Source organism: Phyllostomus hastatus, unplaced genomic scaffold (genome assembly GCF_019186645.2).
Source record: "Phyllostomus hastatus isolate PE091 unplaced genomic scaffold, TTU_PhHast_1.1 phas_scaffold_21, whole genome shotgun sequence".
Classification (NCBI taxonomy): domain Eukaryota; kingdom Metazoa; phylum Chordata; class Mammalia; order Chiroptera; family Phyllostomidae; genus Phyllostomus; species Phyllostomus hastatus.
This window is the reverse complement of record NW_025334017.1, coordinates 11,460,864-11,486,846: the sequence shown is the minus strand read 5'-3', so window position 1 is coordinate 11,486,846 and position 25,983 is coordinate 11,460,864. Positions and strand designations below refer to the sequence as shown.

Genomic DNA, 25,983 nt, shown 5'->3' with positions numbered 1-25,983 from the left:
TCAGAGCAAAAGTGAGAAGGTACACGTTTACCTCATATGCCCTGCCCTACTTAAGCATAGCATCCCCCATTATCAACATCTCCCACCACAGTGGTACATTTGTTTACAATCAATGAACCCACATTGACACATTAGAATCCATTCTTGGTATTGTATACTCCTTGGGTTTGGACATACAAGGTCTGTCCAGAAATTATCCAGCCATATACTATGAAAAATAGAGATATTTATTAAAGAAAATATAAGAGACAAGAAACATTGTACATAGGACAATGATGTCTCAGTCCCCTTCAAAGTAGGCACCTTGGGACCTCACAGAGGTCTCCTTATCATCATTAGCTGTACTGTCGTATTTTCTTGAATCTTGTCAACAGTCTGAAATCTCTTCTCTTTCAAAGGTGATTTTAGTTTTGGAAAAATCCATAAGTTCCAGGGTGCCAAATCTGGGCTACAGTGGGGCTGTGTCACCTGGGTGATCTGATGTTTTGCCAAATAACTCTGCACCAGGTGTAATGCATGAGTGGACACACTGTTGTGATGAGGCTGCCAATCACCAGTTGCCCATAGCCTCAGTCTTCTGAATCATCCAAATAGTTTCCACGTAGGAATGTTCAAGCTTAATGCAAAATTTGATGCAGATTCACTGTTCTACTCGCACAGTCATTTTGAATGTGACAGCCACACAGTATACATGTTCACTCAAGGGCACCTACCGCCCTCGCTGACTAGTACAGTGGTCATCATTGTTCACACATGCGCGTTCCAGTCCATTCTCCTTGGTTGCCAGGTTACATCAATGCATCAATGTCATGCAAACCATTCTTGTTATATTAACAATGGCTGAACTTTTTTCAGACAGACTTTGTATGCATAATGACATGTACCCACCATTGTAGAATCCTAAATGTCCTCTGGGCTCCACTTTTTCATCCCTCCCTCCCCACAACTGATCTTTCTACTCTCTCCATAGTTTCGTCTTTTCCAGAATGTCATATAGTTGTTAGCATACAGTATTGACTTCTTTCCCTGACCAGTATGCACTACTTAGGCCTCTTGTAGTCTTTTCATGGTTTGTTCACTCATTTTTTTGATGCTGAATCATTCTTTCACCTACTGAAGGACATCTTGGTTCCTTCTAATTTGGGGGCCATTATAAATAAAGCTGCTATAAATATTTGCGTGATGTTCTTAAGAGCAAAAGTTTTTAATTTTTGAAGTCTAATTTATCCATATTTCATCAACTTTTAACCTACTGTTTGCTTGTGTGTCATATGTAAGAAATTCTTGCCTAGCCCAAGATCATAAATATTTCCTCCTATGCCCTGTTTCAGAAGTTTTATAGTTTTCTTTCTTACACCTAAGTCTATGATCTATTCTGAGTTAATTTTTGCAAATGGTGTAAGGTAAGGGCTACCAAGGTTCTGTTTTGTTTGGGGTTTTTTTTTTTTTGCATATGGACATAAAATTATTGCAGTGCCTTTTTTGAAAAGGCTATCCTTTCCTCATTAAACCTATAACTTTTTTTAAAAAAAGACATTTTCTAAAAACTCACAAAACTCAGGGACTAACTGGTTATATAGCAAGAAAGGAGCCACTGGTTAACCAAAATTTTAAGTCCTAGAAACTAAATGTGGATGGAATCCTGGCCAGAAATAAGTCAGAAGAACCTGGCTGGTTTGCAAAAGTTTGGTTTAGATATGATAAGTTGGAGACAGTTGAATGTCCAGCTGATAGTTAGAAATTCAAGACTCAAACTCAAGGCAGGATATTAGATATGTTTATTTAAGAATTAACTACTTCAAAGAAAATAGCTGAGGCTGTGGTAAATGAGTACAGACAGCGGGAAAGCAATGGGCCAGAACCAAATGCTAGGCAATGTTCCGTTGAGGAGGTGACAAAAGAATTGAGGTAGAAAAAATACAAAGAACTAATTAAAGATATAAAGAAAAGCAAGTGAAAATAATTCATGCATTATAAAAAATATGAGCAAGAACCAGCCAGCAATATCACAAGCAAAAGAGTTAAAAAAAAAAATCTACTGAATTTAATATTTGGGGGATAATAATTTGTAAAAAATGCAGAAATGCTATCTTTACCCAAAAGAAATATGTTGAAACTTGTATCAGTTAAGTAGTACATAATACAAACTTCATTCTATTATTTAACTTCCAAAAAGGACACTGTTTTTAAAATATGGCTATAGCAAAATATATCCCATGCCAACAAAAGTTAATGTATTTAGCCATTTTTAATTTGTTCTTTATCACAAGAGATTTTTCTAGTAGATATTCAAAAGAGCTCCAGAGCAAACAGTAGTTTTCATGCTAAAAAAAAAAATCCCAAATTTTCCTAAATATTTTGTCTGATAGAAATAAAAGATAATCATGGGATTATATATATATATATATATATATATATATATACACACACACACATATTACTTTGCTACAGGACTTTAATTCAGGCAGAAATGTCATTAATCTAAAAAAAAGTAACAAACTTGTTTCAATTCTGACCTAAGGCCTTCAAATAATTAACAATTATTAATATAACATGTTTGTTTCTTTGTTTCACTCGACTTTGAAAGATCTCTCCCTTGAATTTATAGATACTTAAATTTCCCTTTACTATAATTTAATATCAATTATAAATTCTGGAATTGATTTTATACAATACTAACCATAGTAATAAAACACATGTTTAAACAATGGTAGTTGAGTATAATACATGCTCTAACACATGAGATTTACCAGATATAAGTTTATGTTTAATCATTTCTAATTTTGTTCTACTGTCTAATCTGATTAGAGACATCTCTATTAAACTGAAGAGTCAAAGATACTAATAAGCTTTCTCCTGGCAATGCTCTTCACATAAAGAACACAGGAACACTACTGTAGTTAAATGAGTTGGGCCTATTCCTCATTGCATCAAGACATGTATCCTTGATGCCCACCATGGGGAACGGGAATATTTTAGTAAGAGGGTGTTAGAAAAGACTTACAGGATTTGGGATTGTGTTAGGTGATTTGGAGGAGGGTTTTAGGAAGTGAAGCTTTGCTCTGGATTTAATGCTGTCAGGAAGTGAGGGTAATTCTGTGACTGAACAACCTGGCAAAATCATTATCTACAGGGTGAGGCTAAAGCTGTAACTGGTGGAGGCAGCAGTCACTCATACTAAGTGGGAGAGGGGATATCTGGCATTTTGAGGCTTGGACAACATTCATGTTTTGTCTGTGTTTGGATGTGATTTTGAAGTGGTATTGTTTTTGTCTTGACCCATCAGGGACACAAAGCAGCCTTGGCCTAATGTTGATGTTCTATGCAACTGTTTATCTTCAGCAGAAAAACACCAAGCCTAAGCAGTATTGTCAGGCCAGCTCCTAGCAACACCAAGGCCTTGGTGATTATGCAGTCAGCTTCTAACAGTTATAACTACTTTCTCTTTCTTACTCCTAAAGCATGTGGCAACTTACATAAAACAACTTCAACTAAAAAATGATTCAAGACTTAGTGATTTAAAGAGACTGAATTAATGAGTACAGTCTAAGTACAAAATAGAGTAAGAATATTCATAATTTAAAGATTGTTATAAGAAAGATCAATTCAAACAAACCTAAATAGGATTCTTTATCTTCCTTTACTCTACAATGTAAAATTACAATTTTTTCAGGACATTACCAGATTTTTTCCCCAGTAGCAATGTACACAGTATGTAGAAGACAAATAGTTTTCAGGAAAATCATTTAACTGAAAGACTTGGATTTGAAACCCAATTCAATCACTGATTTTATGTAACTGACCTCAAAAATATTCCTCAGCCTCTGTATCCCTCAGTTTCCTCTTCTGTAAAATGGAAATATCTACTCCAGCGTGGTTATAAAGAAAAAAACCAAAATGATGCATATAAAATATACGGCACACCTGACACTCAGAAATTATTAAATCACCAGTTCTATTAATTCTTGTTATATTTTCATAGTCTTTGTATGCATCATTACTCATCTTTATATTTTAAAAGCCTCCAAAGTACACAGGGATATAAATCACCAATAACTGACAGCTGTTTATCATAATGCAAATTAACATCTTTAAATCTTAAACTTAGGCCCTTTACACTTATCATAGATAGAAATATAAGCAAGCCAGAAATATTCACTCTGCTAAGTTTACGCAAATCTGAAAAACGGAGGACCCAGAAATAATTGAGCATGCCCGATTCCTTCTCCTACTTTCATCACTCACAAAAAGGAAAAATGTTGCTCCCATCCTTTTCCCTCCTTGAGTAAAGTGCAAATTTCCTCCCCATTAAGTAAGTATGAGGAATAGAAAATACATAATGCCCCTCCTAAAGGAGGGCTTTAAGGTTCTGGTGCTAGGAAATGAACTGAAACACAGTTCAATCACTAATACAGTATGAGCCTTACTCTCCAATTTGGGACAGAATATCAGGGAGTGGTAACATATGGATGTAGGGTGCCAGGAGGAATCTGTGAAAGAGCCCCAGAAGAGATGGAGGGATGAGGTGAATCAAGACAATGTTTCTCATTTCCCCCACCAATCCTGATATCTTTCCATCAGATGAAAGATGCTCAATCTTTTTCTCCTGACAGATGAGCAACTTGCTTCCATGGGCAGACCCAAATTTCGACAAATCCCCCTAAATGCTGCTAAGTAAACACCCTGTTGCTGGGGGCAGAGGGCAGTTAAGAATTGGGATACAGAGAAAGTGAACACAGGCACACCTCATTGTATAGTGCTTCACTTTATTGAACTTCACAGATGTTGCATTCTTTACAAATCGAAGGCAAGACCCACCACCTGCAAAAAGATTAGGACTAGCTTTGTTGTGGTGGTCTGGAACTGAACCCACAATTATCTCCAAGGTATACCTGTATATAAAAGCACTATTAAGTCTGTTAGCAGCTGTTAATACATCATTAATGATGACCTAGGACATTAGCATAAATTAGCCAGCCTTTAGGTAATGCAAAATTGCCAAAACATTTGCTCAAACACCTTTGTCTCCCACTCAGGAAAGCAGTCAGAATGATGTTAAAAAGGTAACCCAAGCCCTGGCCGGGTGGCTGGAGCATCTGCAGGTACACCAAAAGGTTTCAGGTTCAAATCCCCAGTCTGGGCACATACCTAACTGGTGGGATCCATCCCTGGAATTGATGTTTCTCTCCTTGCCTTCCTCCCTCCCTAAAATCAATAAAACCTATCCTCGGTTCAGGATTAAAAAAAAAAAAAGTAACCCATAGTCTGTCCGAAGTTTGTTACAGTTAAAACACATTTGTCTGAAAACTTCACTTGAGAAAATCTGTACTGGAAGGCTCCCGTTTCAATTCATCCCATCTAAAAGCACCCGCTCCCTTCCAGAAGGTCACCTGTACTGCAGGAGACCCAAAATTTCATCCCTGGGTTGCATTTCAGCAGATATTTAACCAACAGAAAATCACTGTCCTCCTAGGGAAAAGAATAATGCAGGGCGGAAATCAGCATGTCACTGATTTCCATGGGATTCCTTTTAGCTTATCAACATGAAAAGCCATTGTTTCATTTAAAATAGGACCTCTGAGGATAATTGTCTTTTTACAAATTCATGATGGTTGCTATTAGGCTCTTGCATTTTCAGAGCTGTTTGTAAACTAGGTGATGGTTTGTTTTACAATTTAGCCTTCTCAAAAATCCCAGCTAAACTTTTTAACCCTAAAATTTTGAGAGCCAGCCTCTGTCGAAAGATGAGTCCCATGGCTATCATTAATAAGTGGATTCAAATCCCAGATAACAAAGTTAGAATCAAAGCAGCTGTAACAGGTTCAAACTCAAGGAGTCAGATGGATCCAGGACCAAAATAGCACCGACCTCACAAGGCGGTGATCAAATAAATTGTACTAGCAAAGCAAAACGCTGGCAACAGTGCCGGGTGCACAAATACTCAGTAACGTTAACATTTAACCAGCACCGGGGAAGAGGGAAAGTGCTTAGGCAGACTTAGCGGAACAGCGGAGACCCAGCTGGTGCACAAGGACAGAGACCGGGAGCGGAGCAAAACTACTCTGCGGGCTGTGGGTGGCGTGCTCACAGTGAAGCGTCAACGCGTTGTCAGGCAACCGGGTCTCTACGGCATCGCGGACTGCGGCGCTTGCTGTGGCCGGGCGTGATCAGACCACAGAACCAGGGCACCGCCCCTGGCGAGACCCCCACCTTCAGGGAACCCCAAGCCCGGCAGCCAAGCACCGGCCCCGGCCCTGCTGCGAGACCCTGAACCCATAACTCGACCACCTCTCCTAGCCTGGCGGCCTCGAGAACTACCCCTAGCAGGGAATCCGGCCCACCAACCCTCATAAACCCGACACCGCCGCCAACCTGGCAGCCGCGAGACCTCGGCCCCCCGCGAACCCCTGTCCCGGGACATCCCCTCCCGCCAAACCGCGCCAGGCCCGTTCCCGGCACAAGGTCGGCTAACCCTTACTCCGGTGTGCTGGATCGCGTCCTGGGAGACGGACAGCCCTCTAGCGAGGTTCTTCGCAGTCCGAGGAGGTGGCGGTGACCACCGGTCTCGGGCTCCGCCTCTTAGGCCGAGCCCTCCGCCCGCCTTTCAACTGCCAAGCGCGGCACCTCCCCACTCGGAGGAACTCGGAGGAAGGCCGTGCGGCAGGAGGCGACCCCTGCCGGCCCGGAGGCCACACAGCCGCCTAGCGGTTCACGGAGCTGTTCCACACCCAGGCTGGGTACTCAACCGCCGGGTTCACCTGCTCCACCTAACAACTGCGGGCTGTTACCCCGCGGGAGCCATTTCCCAGGCTAAATTGATTCCAGTCCGTTCAATCCCTGCAAGTCCTAGCTGGCCTGGGAACAGGTCACGGCCTGGAAAGAAAAAAGGAGAGTGTTGGCACTGTCAGAAAAACTGTTGGCATACCTCTTCAGGGCATTAATTACTCTTCTCGCAGGAGTCTGGTCAACGTTTTGTTCTGGGCTTTTATTACCAATTTCAACATATCCAATTCACCCCTATATTGAGTGCTACCACTAGAAGAGAGTCCTAGTTTCCATGAAAAGTAGAACTAAGAATCCTTTATCCTAAACCACTTTGTAAGAGAGTTTTAAAGACATTTTCTTTTCCAAGTCTATCAAAACCCCGGTGAGAATTTGATCATTCTAATGTTTTTATTTTAACTGTATGCTGCACACACCATATTAGTGGAAAACCCTGCACTCTAAAACTTACAGTAGGAAAAAAAACTTCGAAGTAAACATTACAATGCAATATAAGTTATAGAAGCACTTACAGACACTTTGGAAGGAATGATTATGGAGACAGGAGGAAGAAAGATATAGTAAAGATCTGAGTTATCTTTTTAAAGATTAATAGGAGTTCCCAGGTAGAAAAGTTGGGGGGGTGCCTTTTAGTGCTAGCCAATGTATGCAAAATTTCAAGGGTAACTTAGAAAAGATATAGCCAGAGAGGTGCTATTCTCCCGCCTCCTTGTTTCCCCCTTTCTTCCGCCCCTGCCCCCTGCCCCGAGATGTTATATATTAAACATCTCGGTGTTTAAAACAAGGAATAAGACCAGGTTTGTGTTCCATGTTTTATCCCTAAAACTGTGATTTAGAACTTAGAATCTAGTGCGGAGCGGGAGAGAGGAAGCAAAGAAAGAATACGTAAAACAAGCAAAAACAAAATAAGTAAACACCATATTAATGTTACTGGAGCTCTGTTCTTCCCGCCGACACAGTAATGGATTGCAGATCAGCGAAACGAAATAGACGAGTAAAAGTTTTATTTACGTTCTCAAGGGAGAGAAGGGGCGCTGCCGATGATAGCAAAGCGGGGACCCTTGCCTCTCAGGTCTGGAGACTTAAATGTAAAACAGTGAGCGCCAGCCAAGTGTTGTATGCTTTCCGGGGGTGCAGTCCCTAACTTGATTGATGGGTCCTGGGGTGCGGAGCGAGGAAACAGCAATGTAAATTCAGGTTAGTTATTATGTAAGTATAGGTTATCTGGGGTCCTGGCAAAGGCTGTCAGTGCGCATGCTTTAAACGAGGAATTTCTCTTGCGGCTCCTAGCTTCTTGCTGTTTCTTCTGCTAGACTATGATAAAGTCAGCAGTTCAGCCGCAATCGACCACCCTGACTGCCCCACCTCTCCCTCTCGGCCGCAAATTCCTGATACCTAACATTAACTGTTGGAAGAAAACAGGCTATTGAGATTAATTCGGTCTCGAGGACAGGGGTAATTTCCCGGAGCAATGCTGAATATTAAACTTTAAAATATCATAGGGACTGGACACTGAACTTTTTCGGAACACTAGTAAATCATAAACATGTTTTCTGGCCTTGCCGGATAGCTGGAGAACGCGTGGAGCCAAACCAACACGAGCCCGTGGGATTCTAAGCTTGAGCATCGGTTCTTCAGCAAGTCAATTAAGATCCCACGTTTATCTTTCAGCCAGCATCCAGGACTACTTACATGTCAGCTTTTCCGCATACATTCCAATTTTTTAATCTTTCAGTAAACTTAATTCATATAAGGTACCTAAAACCTCATAAAAAGAGTTCCCCCCCCCCTTCCCCGTACTACAGCTTAAAGATCTACCCACTTTAATATGGCGGAGACTGAGCCTGCGCAGTACGAACAAAGGAGGACCATTCCAATTTCTGGCAAAACAGTTAACATTCCCTTCTTCCGGTGCGAAAGGCTATACCATTCTCATATTTAATAATTTTTTGTCATAATTCACACATGTTACTTTCCAAGATAATAAGTCCTCCCCTACGCTACCAGAAGACTACGCTGTCTCTATCTATTGTGTAAGTGCTAATTATATGTTCGAGCCTCTGAAGGGCCCCGCCATCCCGGAATGGTCTGCACCAACTTCACCTCCGGTTCCAGGTGTCATGGCTGCCTCGAGAGGCTAGTACGAATTTGCACCCGTGGTGCGGGTCCGGAGCCCACACCCGGAAATCCAGCGAGGTAAAGTTGCAGCTTGGTTGTGGAGGCGACAGCTTCTCGGTTTCCTGGAGATGGCGACGTCTGGGAGTTGTATGGCGCAGAAAACCTGGGAATTGGCCAATAACATGCAGGAAGCCCAGAGCATCGATGAAATCTACAAATACTACAAGAAACAGCAGCAAGAAATCCTGGCGGCGAAGCCCTGGACTAAGGAGTGAGGAGGTCCCTGGCGAGATGCAGGGGAGGGAAGGGGCGGCGGGAGTTTAGGAGACCCAGAGGGAGTGGGAATTGAATGGGGTGGAGACCTTGGTTTTTCATGAAGAGGGAGTAGAAAGAATATGCACTTGAAAAATTCTGGTTTTTTATTCCCACGACTAGAGCCTAAGCCCCACCACTGGGGCTTTCTTCGTCTCCCCTTTCTGTTTAACACTTTTGTCTCCGAAGGATGGAAGAGGAAAACGGCAAGCAGTGATTTGGGGTGTCCCTTCTGAACATCCGTATTTGTAATATATGCGACACACTGCTTTGAACTTTATGTCAATATATACCTTGTTGGGACCTTCACCTTATCCCAGACTATGGAGACAGCAGCTGTCTTCAGAAATTGAGCCAGCCCAAGGGTCTCTAACTATTAGCCATCTTTTAAAGATCTATAATCCTTTGACTGCTGGTCGTTATTTCAGAAACACACGAGGGTCTCCCCAGTCTCCCAAAATGTTACTCCACCAGCTCACAAAAGCTAAAGGTCATATCGATAGAACTTAAGGCTTTTTGCACCTTAGCAAAATCCCTGTGGGAGTGATGGCAAGTTAAGGATTCTTTCACCTGAGAGCAGATTTTCTTAGGAAGAGAGTAAAAAGCACAGTCTCTCTAATGGAGAGAGAGAAAAGACAGCCTTGGTCACCATACAAAAAACATACTTCATCTGTCTCACAGTTTTTTACAAGGCAAGCTTTAACGGTCAGTATTAAGATCCAGTAATGTTTATTGAGTACCTAATATGGGCTGAGCACTGAGCTGGAAATTTCCATGTCATTTAATCTTCATGACAACCCAGTACTGTATTTTCATTCTTTTGCAAATAAGAAAATAAGCAAATACAATAAGGAACTTATTTCATCATCACAGAGGCAAAAAACTCCTAAGTGACCAATTGTCAGGCCTAAGATCAAATCTCACTATTGTCACTAGTTGATTGGCCCTAGGAAATTTACTTATCCATCTTTATCTTTTTATTTGTGAAATGGAAATAAGTGACATTGGTGATGTCATGAAGATTAGATAAGGTAACATATAAAAAGGATGTTCTAGATAAAGTAATATAAAAAAGGATGTCTAGAATGTATGTAAGAAGAGCACAGTAACTGTTTTTTTCCTTTTCCCCAGTAAATGGAGGAGCCAAGATTTTCATTCATATCTTGGTTCCCAAAAGCAAGTCTCCATGTCTTCAATTTATAATTGAAACCTGTGGACAGACATCTTAAAAAGGCTTCTCAGAGACATTGACTGACCACTCTATACAGATTGGTTAGTTTGCCTGGTTGTCTGCTTTCTTCTATAGCAGGCTATACATTTTAGGTTGATACAGCCAATTAGATATTTGGAAGCTGCCAGCTTGCCTCACTGTCTGATTCTAGCTCTACTTGTACTCAGCTGTCTAGGGCTATATCAGTGAGATGGAAAATGTAATTTTATTCAAGAGCAGTTTATTCACATCCACAGATAACAGACTAAAATAATGATTATAGTAGAACTAAAGATATTAGGGCTGCATTTTTAATTTTGAGGCTGATACCATAGAAGTTGAGTATGTGTCAGGCACTAAGCTAAGTGCTTTTTATACATTACTTCATTTTAGTTTATTTCCTCCTGACAACTCTGTGAAATATCCTATTTTCAGATGAGAATACTGGGGCACAGGTATTAAGTGGTTATTTCAAGGACACAGCTAGGACCTGGCAGTGCAAGGATTCAAACCTTGGCAGATGGATGTCAGAACCCACATTCTTAACCATGAGGTCAGAGGTTAGGACTGAGAATAGTTAGGCACAACCATCCAACCAGAATCACAGTCAGAGTTGGTAATTCCAGAATTAAGAAGAAAAAGTCTTCTGAACTGGTCATGTACTTACCTCTTTTCTACTTGAGCAGTATATTCTAAAAAACTATTTCATATTCTTCCCTTCCCCTAAGGGGAAATATTTAGCAGGATTCTGACATGTTTATCATTTCCATCCCCCTACAGAAACTCTTTCCTTTTCTACTTTTTTCTTTCCCACATTCTACATTTTCTCCCCCTTCTACCATTATAAATTCCTTCGATACTCATTATCTTCACATACAGTCTTTTAAAATTGTACTTTATATAAGAAAGTTAATTACACCATGCTTTTGTTTTGTAGTCACCATTACTTTAAGTACTGCAAAATCTCAGCATTGGCTCTACTGAAAATGGTGATGCACGCCAGATCAGGAGGCAACTTGGAAGTGATGGGCTTGATGCTGGGAAAGGTGGATGGTGAAACAATGATCATTATGGACAGTTTTGCTTTGCCTGTAGAGGGCACTGAAACCCGAGTAAATGCTCAGGCTGCCGCATATGAGTACATGGCTGCATACATAGAAAATGCCAAACAGGTAAAAATGTTGTTCCTTCAAGTTTAGTTATTGCAGATAAAAGAGTCTTGTGGTGACTTTTGACTTTCTATACTTAAAGCTATCCTCTTTACATTAAGTTTATGTTTTAAGTTATTTTTTAATCTATATAAAATATATATTAGCATAAATTTTTAAAAATAAATCCTCACACTTGAGAGAGTAGATCTTAAAAGTTTTTATCACAAGAATTAAATAACTGTGGTGATAGATTTTAATTGACACTTATTGTGATCAATTCCCAATTTATACATATCAAATCACTACATTGTATACCTGAACTAATATAGTGTTATATGTCAATTATATCCAAATAAAATTTTTTTAAATCTCACACTCATTATCAGATGTGTGTTTAAAACCCAAAACTTCAGAAGTAACCTAAAGTTACTGTATATAAAATTGATTCAATAAATTATGGTATAGCCATACAATGAACTGCCAACCAGTAGTTATATATAATATGAAACAAACCCCAGAATATTTTCAGTGAAGAAGCAAAGTGTAGAATACTATATGTGATATGCCATCAGGTTTGCTTTTAATTAATCTACATATGTGCAAAGAATATCTCTGGACAATACTATATAAGCAGCTGGATATAGTAGTAATATCTGGCCTGAGAAACTGGATAACTGGGGGGAAAGAGGTAGGAAGGAGACTGAATAACCTTTATATCTCATTAATTTTGTGCTTTGGGCATGTGTTATCTATTCAACATCTTTTTTTACTTGAAAGCAGCATATTCTATGAACTATTCTACATACTACTTATTTTACTATAATGCTGTGTAAACAGACCATAAGTGTTTCTAAGATTAAACAGAAACCTCAAGCTCCCTTGCCCTCTTCATTTGTTAGGTTGGCCGCCTTGAAAATGCAATTGGCTGGTATCATAGCCACCCTGGCTATGGCTGCTGGCTTTCTGGGATCGATGTTAGTACTCAGATGCTCAATCAGCAGTTCCAGGAACCATTCGTAGCAGTGGTGGTAAGTATTTTTACAACCAATTGTAATTAAGTTCTTCATAAAGATTACTAAAGCTGGTGTTCATTGAGAAATAAAACAAGCATGGTAAGAACAAGGCTATGTTGTCAGTTTGCTTACGTTTGAATCTGAATTCCACCTCTTAGAAATTGGGACTTTCAAACAAATTACTGAACCTCTCCGTGTCTCTGCCCCCACTCTGTAAGATGCAGGTGATCCCGGCACCTGTGTCTCAGTTCCCTGCACACTGTAGGCATTGAGTCAATGTTGAATGAATTGAGTAAATCAGGAATTGCTAAAGCAGCCCTTGCTATGTTCAGTGTTCTAGATGCAATCCAGGCTACTATGAGGAAGGTAGAAATTGTTCATCTATTAAAAGAAAAAAAATTTTTTGAAAAAGAGCAAATATTCTGATAGTATTCTTAAATAGTATAATAACTAGATCTAATCTCTAAAGTAACTGAGACATTACTTAACACTTCGTTGAACTGTTACAGATTTTTAATTTGGTTTATTCCTATTTGGTTATTTTAATTGTTTGTATGTCTATTGTGTTATATGTACATATGTATTTCTAGATTTATAATGTTTAAACAAATGGAAGTATATAAAGATTCTGTCATCAGCAGATATTAAATATATTTTATTGTAGATTGACCCAACAAGAACAATATCTGCAGGGAAAGTGAATCTTGGAGCCTTTAGGACATACCCAAAGGTAATTTTTGAAATTACAAGTCCATATAACTTTTTAAATTCCAAATATTTGACTTATTTTTTAAGATGTGTTATAGTTAATAGAAATGGAGATCACATGGAGGGTTAGCAACAGGGGAGTGGGAAGAGGAGAGAGGGAGAGAAGGTACGGAGAATAAATAGCATAGATGGTAGGTACAAAATAGACAGGGGGAGGGCAAGAATAGTATGGGAAATGTAGAAGCTAAAGAACTTATGACACATGGACATGAACTAAAGGGGGGTAATGTGGGTGGGAGAGAGTGCGCAGGGTGGAGGGGAATGAAGGGAGGTAATGGGACAACTGTAATAGCATAATCAATAAAATATATTTTAAAAAGATGTATTATGGTTAGTGTCTTGTCTTGTTCTAAGACAATTTAATAATATTTTTAAAATAGCAGGCAAATTGTCTTTAGCACTAGTTGTCCTTAGCAGAAAACAATACATTTGTGTTTCTATAGTTAATTTCATTGGAAAAGCAGTCTCCATTTGTTAATGAGTATGTGTGTGTCCGTGGTATTCTAACAGGTACTAGAGAAACAAGCTACATGTATCTTTTTCCTTCCCTGCTAAAATAGTTATTAGCACAAGTGTACCTCACCAAAGAACAAGAAAAATAAATGTAGAGCAAATCCAGTTTTCCACCCCATCTGGAGTTGACAGACAATATAAATAATATACATTGTAGAATGTTTAGGTTCAATATTTGGCTCCCCAAAATTAATGTTTCTATAAATATAAAGCTACATGTAAAACATTGTTTTTCCTTTGATTTGCTTTGTTTAATTTTCTATTTTCTTCATTTTTATTTAGGGCTACAAACCTCCTGATGAAGGACCTTCTGAGTACCAGACTATCCCACTTAATAAAATAGAAGACTTTGGTGTACACTGCAAACAGTAAGTAATTTAAAAATGTATGTACCCTGGCTGGTTGTAGCTCAGTGGATTGAGCGTGGGCCTGTGAACCTTGAGGTTGCTGGTTGATTCCCAGTCAGGGCACATCCCTGGGTTGCAGGGCTGGTCCCTAGTGGGGGGCTGTTGGTAGGCAACCACACATTGATGTTTCTCTCTATCTCTTTCTCCTTGCCTTCCCCGTCTCTAAAAATAAATAAATAAAATCTTACTGAAAAAAAAAATGTATCTGATGCCAGAGTCATAAGAAACCCAAGATATACAGGCCAAGCCCCTTACAGATAAGAATAAAAGGTTCAGGCAAATTCCTTTCATAATACCTTTTGAAATAGTGGTAAGAATGTACAAATTTAGAATAATGTTTGAATTTTTATTAATAATTGTTTTAATCTAATGTATTTTTCTTTCACACAATCATAAACATTTTATCAATATACAAGATATGTAGTCCAATATATAAGATATTAACAGTCGAAAAAAATTGTATTCAGCACCAGCCTAACACTAACCTATCTGCAACCTAAAGTACCCAGGTTTCGCTAAGTAAAAATTCTTAACATTTTCACTCCAAAAGTTAAAGAAACCATACTGAAAACCTCTGAATTGCATACTTCTTTAACATAGTGAATCTTATGAACCTTACAGTATATGAGTTACATCTCAGTTTTTTAAAGTGTTAGAGAAACCAATGAGGGCAGTTTTCTCCACCTTCTAAATGTATCTTGCCACCTTTCATTATCTTGTCCCAAGCCACCTGGAGCCTGAACCAGAGTGTTAGCCTTCTAACCAGTCTTCCTGCTTCTGCCCTTCAGCCCTTTAGGTCTTTTGTCCACCAAGTTGATTCTGCTAAATCTCACCCTATCTAAAATAGCATCTTCCTGTCGTTCTGTGTTCCTTTTCCCTCTTTATTTTGCTTAGCACTTGACACCAACTGATAGGTTTTTACTTCCTTGTTGTCAGCTCCATTAGAAAGTGAACTTCATGAAAGTAGAATTGATTTTCTGCTGTATCCTAACACTTGAAGTAGAGCATGGCACATAGAAGGATCAGCAACCCCCCAAAAATGTTGCTTAAATGACTATCTAGTGTCCCCTTTACTCCATACCTCATATCCCCACTTCAAGGGATACCTGGACTACTCATGTGCTACAACCACTCTTATTTTTCTGTTTAGAAATTCTTATTCAGGAACTACTATAAAGGACATGTGGACAAAACCAAGGGGGAGAGTGGAAGCAAGGGAGGGAGGTGGTTTGGCTGGGGTGGGGAGGAGTTGTGGGGGGAAATGCAGACAACTGTAATTAAACAATAAAATAATTTTTTAAAAGTTCTTAAAAAATTCCAGAATTTCTAAAATCGAGGTTTTAAATATAAGCGGTTTTCAGTCATCCTTGAGATAGGTCTGAATAAAAAAAAAATCCACTTTATTTTTCAGTTAAAGGTTTAGGATTAATCACTTAATTTACCCTATTGAGAAGAATTTAAGACATTCCCATGTGAGAGAATGGCTCCTGGGCACAGAAATACCTTTGCTGTGATAATTGCATTTTCAGAATAACCAAGTCAGTTTTTTCTTTTATTTATACTGAGTTGTAGTGGTTAAAAGCTTATACTTTTAACACCTACTCTGCTCGTTTTCATCATTACCAGCAGCTTTTGAAACAAAAAAGACAGCAGCAGGCTATGCTTTCTGTATCCAAACAAGGCTATATTTCCTGTTTTACTGAAATAGGAGCATACCAGAGAGGAATGGCCACTTTCTAGCTACCTAGAATTTTGAATCTGAAATTGCTTGCATATTCAAAGATGTACTCTTACCTAGTTTATCCTTTTTCACAAGGCAAATAAGTGTCTTAATTTATTTTTATTTCAAAATGATTTGAAATACTGCCAAGTTGAAAGAGCAGGGTTCTGTGCAGATTGGATATAGAGCCATTTTGTGAAATATTTGCTCATGAGCTACTATTTGCAGTTTATGTTGACCTTTCTTTTTTCTTTCCTACCTTAAATGCCAGACCACAATGCACACTCAAAGTCTGCTTTAAACATAGAATCTAATGTAGATATTAATATTTTTAACTTCGAAGAATCTTAGTGAAAATAAGAGTTTCTTAATTATCTTGCATGTTACCAGTGTTTTACAAGCATATAGTTTAAAAAGTAAAATGGTTCCACGGAACTTGCTATGAAGAACAAGTCTTGTACTCTTCCCTTTCCCACCCCCCAGACACAGTCATTTAAACTGTTACAGTTACTACTTTAAGCATTTACCCGAATACCTTTAAACAGCATGCTAATAGTGATGCTTCTTGATTTTCAGTTCTAGGCAGGATCTGTTACTGACTTATACAGAAGGTGAGGATTAGCTCCATAAATTGTTTCAAATGTTCTTGTTTTCAACTCAGCTACTCAAAAAAAAAATATTGTATCAACCTGAGGAATTAAAACAGAAATTACATTAAGGTGATCCACCTTAAAAATCATAAAAATCTATTTAGAGCCTCAAATTTGAGTGCCCTTATATAAATCTAAATATCTGTTGTGGTACCAACCCTCTCATCCAACAATTTTCAGCAGGCGTGCCACAAGAATTTTTAAAACCTGCAGTACCATTTTAGTCAAAGGTACTGACTTCATGTCCCTTAGATTGTCAAATAAAAAACGACAACAGCCAGCACAATAGCTATTGAATGAATCAAAATTACATATTTTTCTGCCAGATTGACAAAAAATACATTTTTTATGTGTTGCAGAATTTTAATAACTAGTTTACATGTGTTATGAGATGAAAAGGTTGGGAATCACTGCCCTGGTCTCCTTTTTCATCAGGGACCAGAAGTGCCTGTCCCCTTTCCACACCTGACCCTCACTCTTGGGGCCTCGCTGCCTAAATACTCTCATAAATGCCTACACTCTGGATATAAGAATAAAGACCAGAACATTTTTGGTAATAAACATAACTTTTCATAGCCTCTCTCTGCCACTTACTTGCTATGTGGCTTTAAGCAAGGTCTTCACTCTCAATCTGTTTCCTTGTCTGTAGAATGGGAAAAAATAAATCCTTCCTATATGATTAGAAGGAAGATAAATGAGAATGCATGGAAAGTACCTAAGACATAACAGGTGCTCAAGAAAAACGCTGTTCCTCTTCCGAATTTCACTAGCTGTGTCCTTTTAGAAATGCACAGATAACTGTGAAAACGCCTTCACTTTATTCTGATGTCATTAAATTCTCATTCTTTTTTATTTCTTCACTCCTAAATTTAACTGACAAGCATTTTCTGTTCATGTGTCGTGGTCTTTTGTACCACTCACTTGAGCCTGTACCTTTACCCCTTCATGCCCACCCTGCTGCATGGCATCCTTTGTGGGATCCATGCCCCCAGTTTCTCCCCTCTATACATCCTGCTACAGCCAACTTTCTAAAGCCCTCTTTGGCCATGTCACTGCTCTGCTCAAACACCTTCCATGAGTCCCAAATACCTAAAAGATAAAGGTTAAATTTCTTAGCCTTTTATGTAATATCCCGTACCAATTAGACCCCAACAGTTTTCTAGGTTTTCCTCACATAATTCTGCTCTTGCTGAATTGTCCATAGCTATCCTTTCCGTGAATCAGTGCTCTCTGCCTGATGCCCTCCTTGCTCTGGAGATCCCCACACCATAAACTCATGTAGGGGTCACTCTAATCCTGCTTTCTCCCTGCAGCTTCTCAGGCAGTCTGTCGACACTAAAAGCACTCATTATTTCTAACAGTTAATTCGTAGGTGATTGATTTTATATATGCAATATAATAGTATCACATACTGTTATTCAGTATATATCATCTAACTGGTTGTGGATTCATACCACATCTTCTGTATAAATGGTAAGCTTGTTAAGATAAAGAACTCCCTTGTGTTCCTGTGTATCCATTGATATACAGAACCTAGACATTTAAATATTTAGTACTTGAAAAAAATATGGTTTTCAGACATTTAAGCAAAATTTCCTTGCTATAACTGATTATAAGTTAGATACCTTTGGGAGTAATAGTAATTCTTTTAGGTGCTTTGAGGACCTACTTTATACCTTACTTTTCCAAAAAGCAGTAGCTCCTAATTAGGGGATTAGAATGGGGAGAACAGGACATCCACATGTCATATGCAGTGTTTTTAAAAGCCTACAAAAACACTTGACCCTAGGCAGGCAGTTCGTGAAGCTTATGTGCTATTGTCTAAAACTAATAAATATTCATATCATGGATAATTGTGTTATTCAGAAATTCAGATTGGTTGTTGATGACTTCTTGGGAATTTCTGGGCACTACAGAGGGAGAAAATACAACACCAGAAAGTTTAGCAAGTAGATTTTTTAAACCATGACCCTGAAGAGTAAAGAAACCATGGTTACCTGTTGTTCTCTTGGACTAAAAACTTAAATTTGGCTATAACTTTTATATGATGTGGTTGAATTTTTTTATTTACTTAATTTGTGCTTTTGTTTCATAGATATTATGCCTTAGAAGTCTCATATTTCAAATCCTCTTTGGATCGCAAATTGCTTGAGCTTTTATGGAATAAATACTGGGTGAATACACTGAGCTCCTCTAGCTTGCTTACTGTAAGTACTCTGCTTCCAAGGAATGCATTTGAATTTTATCTAAGTTACATAAGATGTTTAATAATTTAAACTCTTTTTCATGGAATGACTATACCTGACTTGGCCAACACATCAGGGCTGGGGTCGGATTCTGCCTGACCAGAGCTTGATTGGGATAATAGGCCAAGCAGAGATCTGCGTCGTATACTCTTCAGATCAAGTCTAAATGGCAAGCACAGTGCCCAAATGAAGGTGATATCTACTTCTGCCTCAGAGACTTACAGAGAGAAAATACAAATACTGTTTTTTGTTGTGCTTGGTATTTCAGGTAGGACTCTAGTTACAAGTAACAGGAAACCCAACCAAACTGACTTAAAGAGAATCGTATAAGCTGCAAAGTTCAGGAGTAAAGCTTATTAGTTTAGCCTCAGCTAAGTTTGCATTCAAACAATATTGTGAGGTCTTGATCCTTCTCTCACAGCTTAGATTTTATGTCATTTGGCTACAGTTCCAGGCTTCATGTGAAAGGAAGATGGCAATTAGCTTCAGACTTCGTAGCCTCTCAATGTCACATTCAAAAGGGAAGATCAAGATACACACACCTTTCCCTTTCTGTCTTTCTGCCTCTCTCCCTTTCTCCCCAAGGTGAAGCCTTATTGTGTCTGAGCTTTGCTTAAGTCACATGCCCATGCTTACACCTGATCTGGGCCAAGGCAAGTGTTTGACTACTGGGCAGGAGTAGAAGAAACCCTTTCAGGAGTACATGGACAGAGGATGGGGAATCAAAATAGCATTACCTTAAAGCAGCAGATGCCAGGCCAAAAAGAACAAAGTCATTAAAACCTGATATAATTAGGATATTTATTTAACAAACTTCTATGTATTCTATCTAGAGCTTAGCCAGGAATATAGTATTTATGTTTGGTTGGTTGGTATGTATTTTGTTTTAACTTTTTTTAAAAGTGGCCACTTCATACAGTACACAGTTTAGCATAATGGTTTGAACCACAAAATTTGGAATAAAATTAACTCAATTCATATAACTGTGCCACTTTACTGGCTGTTTGTGACCTTCAGAAAATTTTTTAATGTGACCGAGCCTTTCTTGGGCTCTATGGTAATACTACCCCCATCATTAACTACATTGAGAATCAGTGAAATACTTTATATAAAGCAGTTAGCAAAGTGCCTGGCATATAATAAAGCCTCAATACATTTTGTTGTTGTTGTTGTTTGGTTCATTGTATTAAGGGGAAAAGACCTCACTTGGACATATTTACTGGTACTTGAAACACAATTCTGAGAAGTTTTCTGTTCTTATTTTTTATTGTCAACAGTCAGAAGTAGCAAATGAGAAGGAAGGAAAATGATCATAACAGCAAACATTTATTAAAAGTTTCCTATCCTCCAGACACTGCTAAATGCTTTATATGTGTTGTTTCCTTAGAGGCAAGTGCACTCATAGCAGCCAGAAGTGACACATGATGGCAAGGGGAGAAAACACTAAGACCAGAGCAGCCTGAACCTTTTTGTAAAGGCAAACCTACCTACTCAGCCTATGGCTGTCCCTGTATTCCAGCACTGCATATATTGAGGACATTAATAATCAAGAAAAGGTTAAATTATATTTCTTCCTTTCTTACAGTTTTATATATAGTTCATTGCAGCATTTTAAGTAAAAAATACATAAATATATATTCAACTCATCTCCTTTCTCAGCTAAAGCATGTAACCTAAAAGCTACGAGGAAAAAAAGTAATTTTCTGACTTAAAAAATTAGTTCCCTATATTTATTCTCTATGTGTCTGAAATGTAATTGATGTCATTTTATTTTATTTTAACAGTATAACTTTTTCTGCCATCCTACATTTTCATGGCATGAACTAAATCTTCCAAATATGAAGTGGTCTAGAAACCCTTATAAACCTTAGGGTTTTCTCATAATTGTGTGTGTGGTGGGGGATTGAGGGTGGAGTTGGTGGTGGTATTGGTACCCTAAGCCATTTAGATCCAAAGTGAATATAATCACACATTTAAAAAATACAAGTTTGTAAAATCATCATAAAGCTAGTAGCATTTTATTTTTATATATTCATTTGTTTGTTTATTTATTTTTACCTTGTTTAAAACTAGCCCACGTGCTATAGAGCAGACTATAAGTACTGTGAGGCCAGCTTCAGTATTACTTTTCCTCCTTTTAAGCAACCAGCAAGCCTGGTATTCAGATCCAATGGGAAAGGGAACCGGAGGTTGAGCTGATAGTATTTTATAGGGCCCTCTGTAGTAACTGTGATGACAGCAAATAACTTCTCATGTTTGGTGGTTGAACTGTATTTCTCGTACACCATCCTACACCCTAAGCAAATAGAATAATAACACATTGATTGTTGCCAAGTTTGTTAAATCTTCATGCTCTTCTCTTGAAGTTATAGGAAAGAAATGGAATATATACTTTACAACTGATCTTTGTGAAAATTTGTTTTGTATTTCAGACACATTCTCAAAAAGATGTCCCACAGAAATCTTTTTAAAAATATTACAGTTACATGTAGATGTGTAACTATAAAAATTTTTCTTTCTGAAAAGTAAGAAATGTTGAAGGACAAAATGGTATATACAGGGGTGGGTAAAAATAGGTTTACAGGTTTTGAGAACACAAAGCACAAGGTTTATTTGCTGTTGTCATAATCATAACCTGCTGTCTTCCATACATACAACTGCAAACCTACTTTTGCTCCTGCTTTTCCCCCCTCTGTGTGTATTCCAGCTTACCAAATATAGGTGCACATGTGAGCGTATAGCAGTACTCTAAAATAGAACCGTGGTTTTAGCTAGGTGGAGGGATTATATGTGTTTCTTTTCTCCTTTATATTACTCTATGTTTTCCAAATATTCTGCAGTAGCATTTTATAATCGGAACAGCTAAAACAGTATTATTTTTTAAATATGTCATAAGTGCTGATTTTGGAAGTTCAACAAGAGCAAATAACAAAATGTCATCTTCCATCTACAGGATGTATTGCACAAGAGATGTTAAATGAATGTCCTTCTTTATATAAATGAGTTATTCCAAATAAAAGCAAAATTTAATTAAATTTTAAAAAAAGAACAAATAACAAAACTAGCTAATAATTATGAAGGCTTTGCCAGGTGCCATGAACAGTCCTAAGAGCTTTATGTTTGTTATTTAATTTGATCTTCACAATAGCCTTAAGGTAGAAATTAATAGCCTTCATCCTTCATTTTCAAAAGAGTACTTAAAGGCACTCTGAAGGCCTCCCAGCTAATCTGTAGCAGAACCAGAACCTGGGCTCAAATCTGTGAAAGCTCATTATAATAAATACTGGATTTCAGCAAAGGAAAAATTTCAAATCTAATCTTGAAATTATAAAAGGGTGAAAAACTATCTACTTGCACTGCTTGAACTTTGGAGTTAGTTTTTGCAAGTTTCATTTGACTTTTTAATTCATTCACTATTCACTTAGACTTCATGGTGGAATTGCTTATAAATGCCATATTCTATATTGAATAAAATTAATTTACATTAAAAATGTCTAATAATAGTAGGCTTGTATAGTATACTGACACAATAACATTTTCCCTGTAGAATGCAGACTATACCACTGGCCAGGTCTTTGATTTGTCTGAAAAATTAGAACAGTCAGAAGCCCAGCTGGGACGAGGGAGTTTCATGTTGGGTTTAGAAACACATGACCGAAAGTCAGAAGATAAACTTGCCAAAGCTACACGAGACAGGTAAGAGCAAATCTATTCCTGCCCCTCTTTTTTGTTTCAGTATTTGCAAATAATAGCCCTGACTGATGTAGCTCAGTGAGTTGGGCATTGTCCCACAAACCAAAAGGTGTCAGGTTCAATTCTAGTCAGGGCATATGCCTGGGTTGCAGGCCAGGTCCCCAGTTGGGGGCATATGGGAGGCAACCGATTGATGTTTTTCTCATACATCTATGTTTCTCTCCCTCTTTCCTTCCCTTCCCCTCTCTCTAAAATTAAATAAATAAAATCTTTTTAAAATTTTGCAAATAATAATAGGATTCAAATTCCTTATGGTTTAACTTTCTTATAACTTAGAATGGCACCTGAATATTAACTTCTTAGAACCTTTAAGAGTTGTCAAGGGCTGATTTTAACTTTGAAAATTTAGTATACATTAGATAAGAACATTAAAGGCTTAAAGTCTAGTTAATGTTATGAAAAACTCTCAGTCATCTTTCCCAGGCTCAGCTAGAAAGTATAGCAAAGGAAACCAATCAATCACTGAATTTTTTTTTTTTTTAAAAAGCTTCTGCAAAAGGATGTCCTAATCCATTCTACTGTAATCATTTTCTGGTGGATTAAAGTGGGATTTCTAAAATAGATCAAATTTTCAATTTTTTAAAAGTTTAAATCTAGCCCTGGCTGGCATAGCTCAGTGGATTGAGCGTGGGCTGCAAACCAAAGTGTCGCAGGTTCGAGTCCCAGTCAGGGTACATTCCTGGGTTGCAGGCCATGACCCCCAGCAACCGCACATTGATCTTTCTCTTTCTCTCTATCTCCCTCCCTTCCCTCTCTAAAAAAAAATAAATAAAATAAAAATCTTAAAAAAAAAAAAGTTTAAATCCCTAATCAGTACAGGAATGATTGTATCTCCCTTGTTATTCTTCTGAAATGATTTTTTATTTAGTATCCCAAATTTCACTAACAAGATTTGTTAGGAACAAACTTTGAATATGTTGTCTGATAACTTAGGATATAATTATGTGGCCCTTCAGATACATACAGGATTAGGAAGACTACCTAAATAACATTTATTTTCACAAATATTTGAATTTTAATGTGATAATTAGGGACAGAGAGGAAGGGGAAAGTATGTTGACATCTGTATAAACCTGAAACCTTGGTATCTATTTTAAGAAAAACTGGACCGGTGGGTGGGATGGAGAAAGGAGAAGGGAAGACAAAGAGTATTAGAAGCAGAAGCCCTCTTGAGTTAGAATTACCTCATTACTTTGTTCTCCATGGAGTTTTGGAAAGTATAGATAGAGCTAGCAACCTGGATACAAATTATGTTTTCCTTACATTAGGTCTCAGTTTTGGTACATGCTCTGAATGTGTGTTTTTCCTCATTCATCTCTATAAGTCTGTGATTTGTAATTTTATCTACATTTATACTTCAATTTCTTTTGAAGCAAAAATTTCACTATGGGAAAACCTCCGATTACATAAGAAGAATAAAAGTAGTAGTTTACAAGTAAAGAATTTTCCTTTTTTTGTGTAACTTCATAAAAATTGGATCTGTTCTGAATATTGGTGGATTGTTAGCATTTTGGAGAGTTGCTTTTTATTTTTTATCAATTCTAAAATGTAAGTCCAGCCCTGGCTGGTGTGGCTCAGTGGATTGAGTGCTGGCCTGCAAACCAAAGGGTTGCTGGTTCCATTCCCAGTCAGGGCACATGCCTGGGTTGTGGACCAGGTCCCCAGTGGGAGGCACGTGAGAGGCAATGATACATTGATGTTTCTCTCCCTCTCTTTGTCCTTCCCTTCTCTCTCTAAAAATAAATAAAATCTTTAAAAATAAATAAAATAAAATGTAAGTCCACCCACTAACCTAACTTTGACTTCTAATTATTTGAAGGATGTTTGTGGTTATTTTAGGAAAAAAGCAGAAGATGCTTTAAAATCATTTTAAAAATTATTCTGAGTAATAAACAAGGACAGGAATAACAGATTTTAATGTAATACTGGAGTCAATATCATTATGAATTATGTATAATTTAGTGACCTTCTAGAACAGAACTTTTCCCAAAGCAACTGATAAGTAACAAATTAACTTATGAATTATATCAAATTTTACTTTGTTATTCCTTGTGAAGATGCTCTTAAGTAGTGAAATGGTCAAAAGATATTCAGGAGGCTAAAAATAATGAGAGTAAAATGTACATTGATATGGTTTGGGGAGTATGAATAGAACTGAAAATCATTTTTGGGAGTGCAAGGATGGGAATGGAAGGGACTTGTGTATTTGGAATAGTTTGCAGGTCGTATGACATTATGTGATGTGTTTTTTCTTTCCAGCTGTAAAACTACCATAGAAGCTATCCACGGATTGATGTCTCAGGTTATTAAGGATAAACTGTTTAATCAAATTAACATCTCTTAAACAATCCCTAAGTAGTACTTTTGCTTGAAAGCCAGTATGAGAAAAATACTCAAGTAACACTTTAAAACCAGTTACCAAAAATCTGCTTAGAAGTATAAGGTGCTCTGAAGTGTGCTGAACATATTAACATCCTGTAATAAAAGTCTTTGAAATCAAATTGTTCTTTCATTTTCTTGAGGGAGGGGTTACAGTATTTTTCTAGTGTCCTTTAGTGTTCTTGAATTAAGGGAAAGAAACTAGAACCTTTCTATTTTTTAAAGAGTCCTGTCTTTCTAAATTAGTCAAAGAATTTCAGCACCTCACTTGCCATACTGATTATCAGAGCCTCTTTTCAATTTGCCTGTACATTAAATCCTCACAGAAGGTCTTCTGGAACTGCAGCAAAACTAATTTTACCTTAGGATAAATGATATAAACAAGAGTTCAGTTCTTAGGGCATCTCAACAACATTAAATGAAATGATATTGAATTAAAGTGTTATTTGAGGACCTCCTTTTGATAGCCCATTAGTAAAAATATGTAACTTAACATGGTATTTTTGTCTTCTTAGGAAACATTAACCAAGTAATACCATAAATTATTTTCCTGAAAATCAGATAACACATTTGAGACAGAGCCCAGCACAGGGTATCTAGTCATTCAAATACTCATGAAGTGCCTTTACTGAACCACGCCCAGTTGTACTCTCTGGAGATTTTTGGAACAAGATAGACAGGACCACTGTCCTCACAGAACTAAGTAAACAAGAATCAAAGTATATTGCTCTGAAAGAGAAACTGTGCTGGGGAACTCTTGGGAAAAATACTTACTCAGTTACGCCTCCTGAAGGAAGTGCCTGACATTAGGCTGAACGTTGAAAGGTAGGAAGACTAGCCAGAAAAAGCATAATGGGGAGACAATTACTTCTACAGGCAGAGAGTACAGCAATGTGTGGAAGGCCAGAGGCAGAGAACAAGAACTTAAGAACCTTCAAGAGCTAGATTCAGTTAGACTTG

General features: G+C 37.9%; 2 protein-coding genes and 1 pseudogene across 11 annotated transcripts in view; 1 reads left to right on the top strand and 2 right to left on the bottom strand.

The window, feature by feature from the left end:
- CSPP1 (centrosome and spindle pole associated protein 1) overlaps positions 1–8,600 on the bottom strand; it is a 99,127-nt gene extending 90,527 nt beyond the window's left edge. For 7 of the 9 annotated variants that reach the window (XR_006788168.1, XM_045861131.1, XM_045861130.1 and 4 more), the window contains exons 1-2: positions 8,476–8,600; positions 6,479–6,873 (exon numbers count right to left, since the gene is read on the bottom strand). The gene's annotated coding sequence lies outside the window, so the exon portion shown is untranslated. Of the gene's footprint in view, positions 1–4,745; positions 6,419–6,472; positions 6,874–8,475 lie in introns of those variants that run through there. The other 2 variants (XM_045861132.1, XM_045861134.1) reach the window with 2 other exon arrangements.
- A 277-nt stretch (positions 8,601–8,877) lies between these two features.
- Positions 8,878–25,145, top strand: COPS5 (COP9 signalosome subunit 5). 2 transcript variants are annotated; one of them, XM_045861485.1, is made up of 8 exons: positions 8,878–9,172; positions 11,361–11,595; positions 12,474–12,602; positions 13,252–13,317; positions 14,151–14,236; positions 18,741–18,852; positions 22,439–22,587; positions 24,904–25,145. In XM_045861485.1, the coding sequence occupies exons 1-8, from the start codon at positions 9,030–9,032 to the stop codon at positions 24,986–24,988; spliced, it is 1,005 nt and encodes a 334-aa protein (XP_045717441.1). In that variant the 5' UTR covers positions 8,878–9,029; the 3' UTR covers positions 24,989–25,145. The 2 variants fall into 2 exon arrangements, with proteins under 2 accessions (XP_045717441.1, XP_045717442.1); XM_045861486.1 differs by having other exon boundaries at positions 9,042–9,180.
- Positions 20,949–21,083, bottom strand: LOC123833383 (annotated as a pseudogene).
- Positions 25,146–25,983: the final 838 nt, after the last annotated feature.

Excerpts from the sequence above, each read along its gene's own strand:
- COPS5 (XM_045861485.1), top strand. The coding sequence starts at position 9,030 with ATGGCGACGTCTGGGAGTTGTATGGCGCAGAAAACCTGGGAATTGGCC. Across the intron at positions 13,318-14,150 it reads CCTTTAGGACATACCCAAAG|GGCTACAAACCTCCTGATGA; the intron begins GTAATTTTTGAA and ends ATTTTTATTTAG. Across the intron at positions 18,853-22,438 it reads GCTCCTCTAGCTTGCTTACT|AATGCAGACTATACCACTGG; the intron begins GTAAGTACTCTG and ends TTTTCCCTGTAG.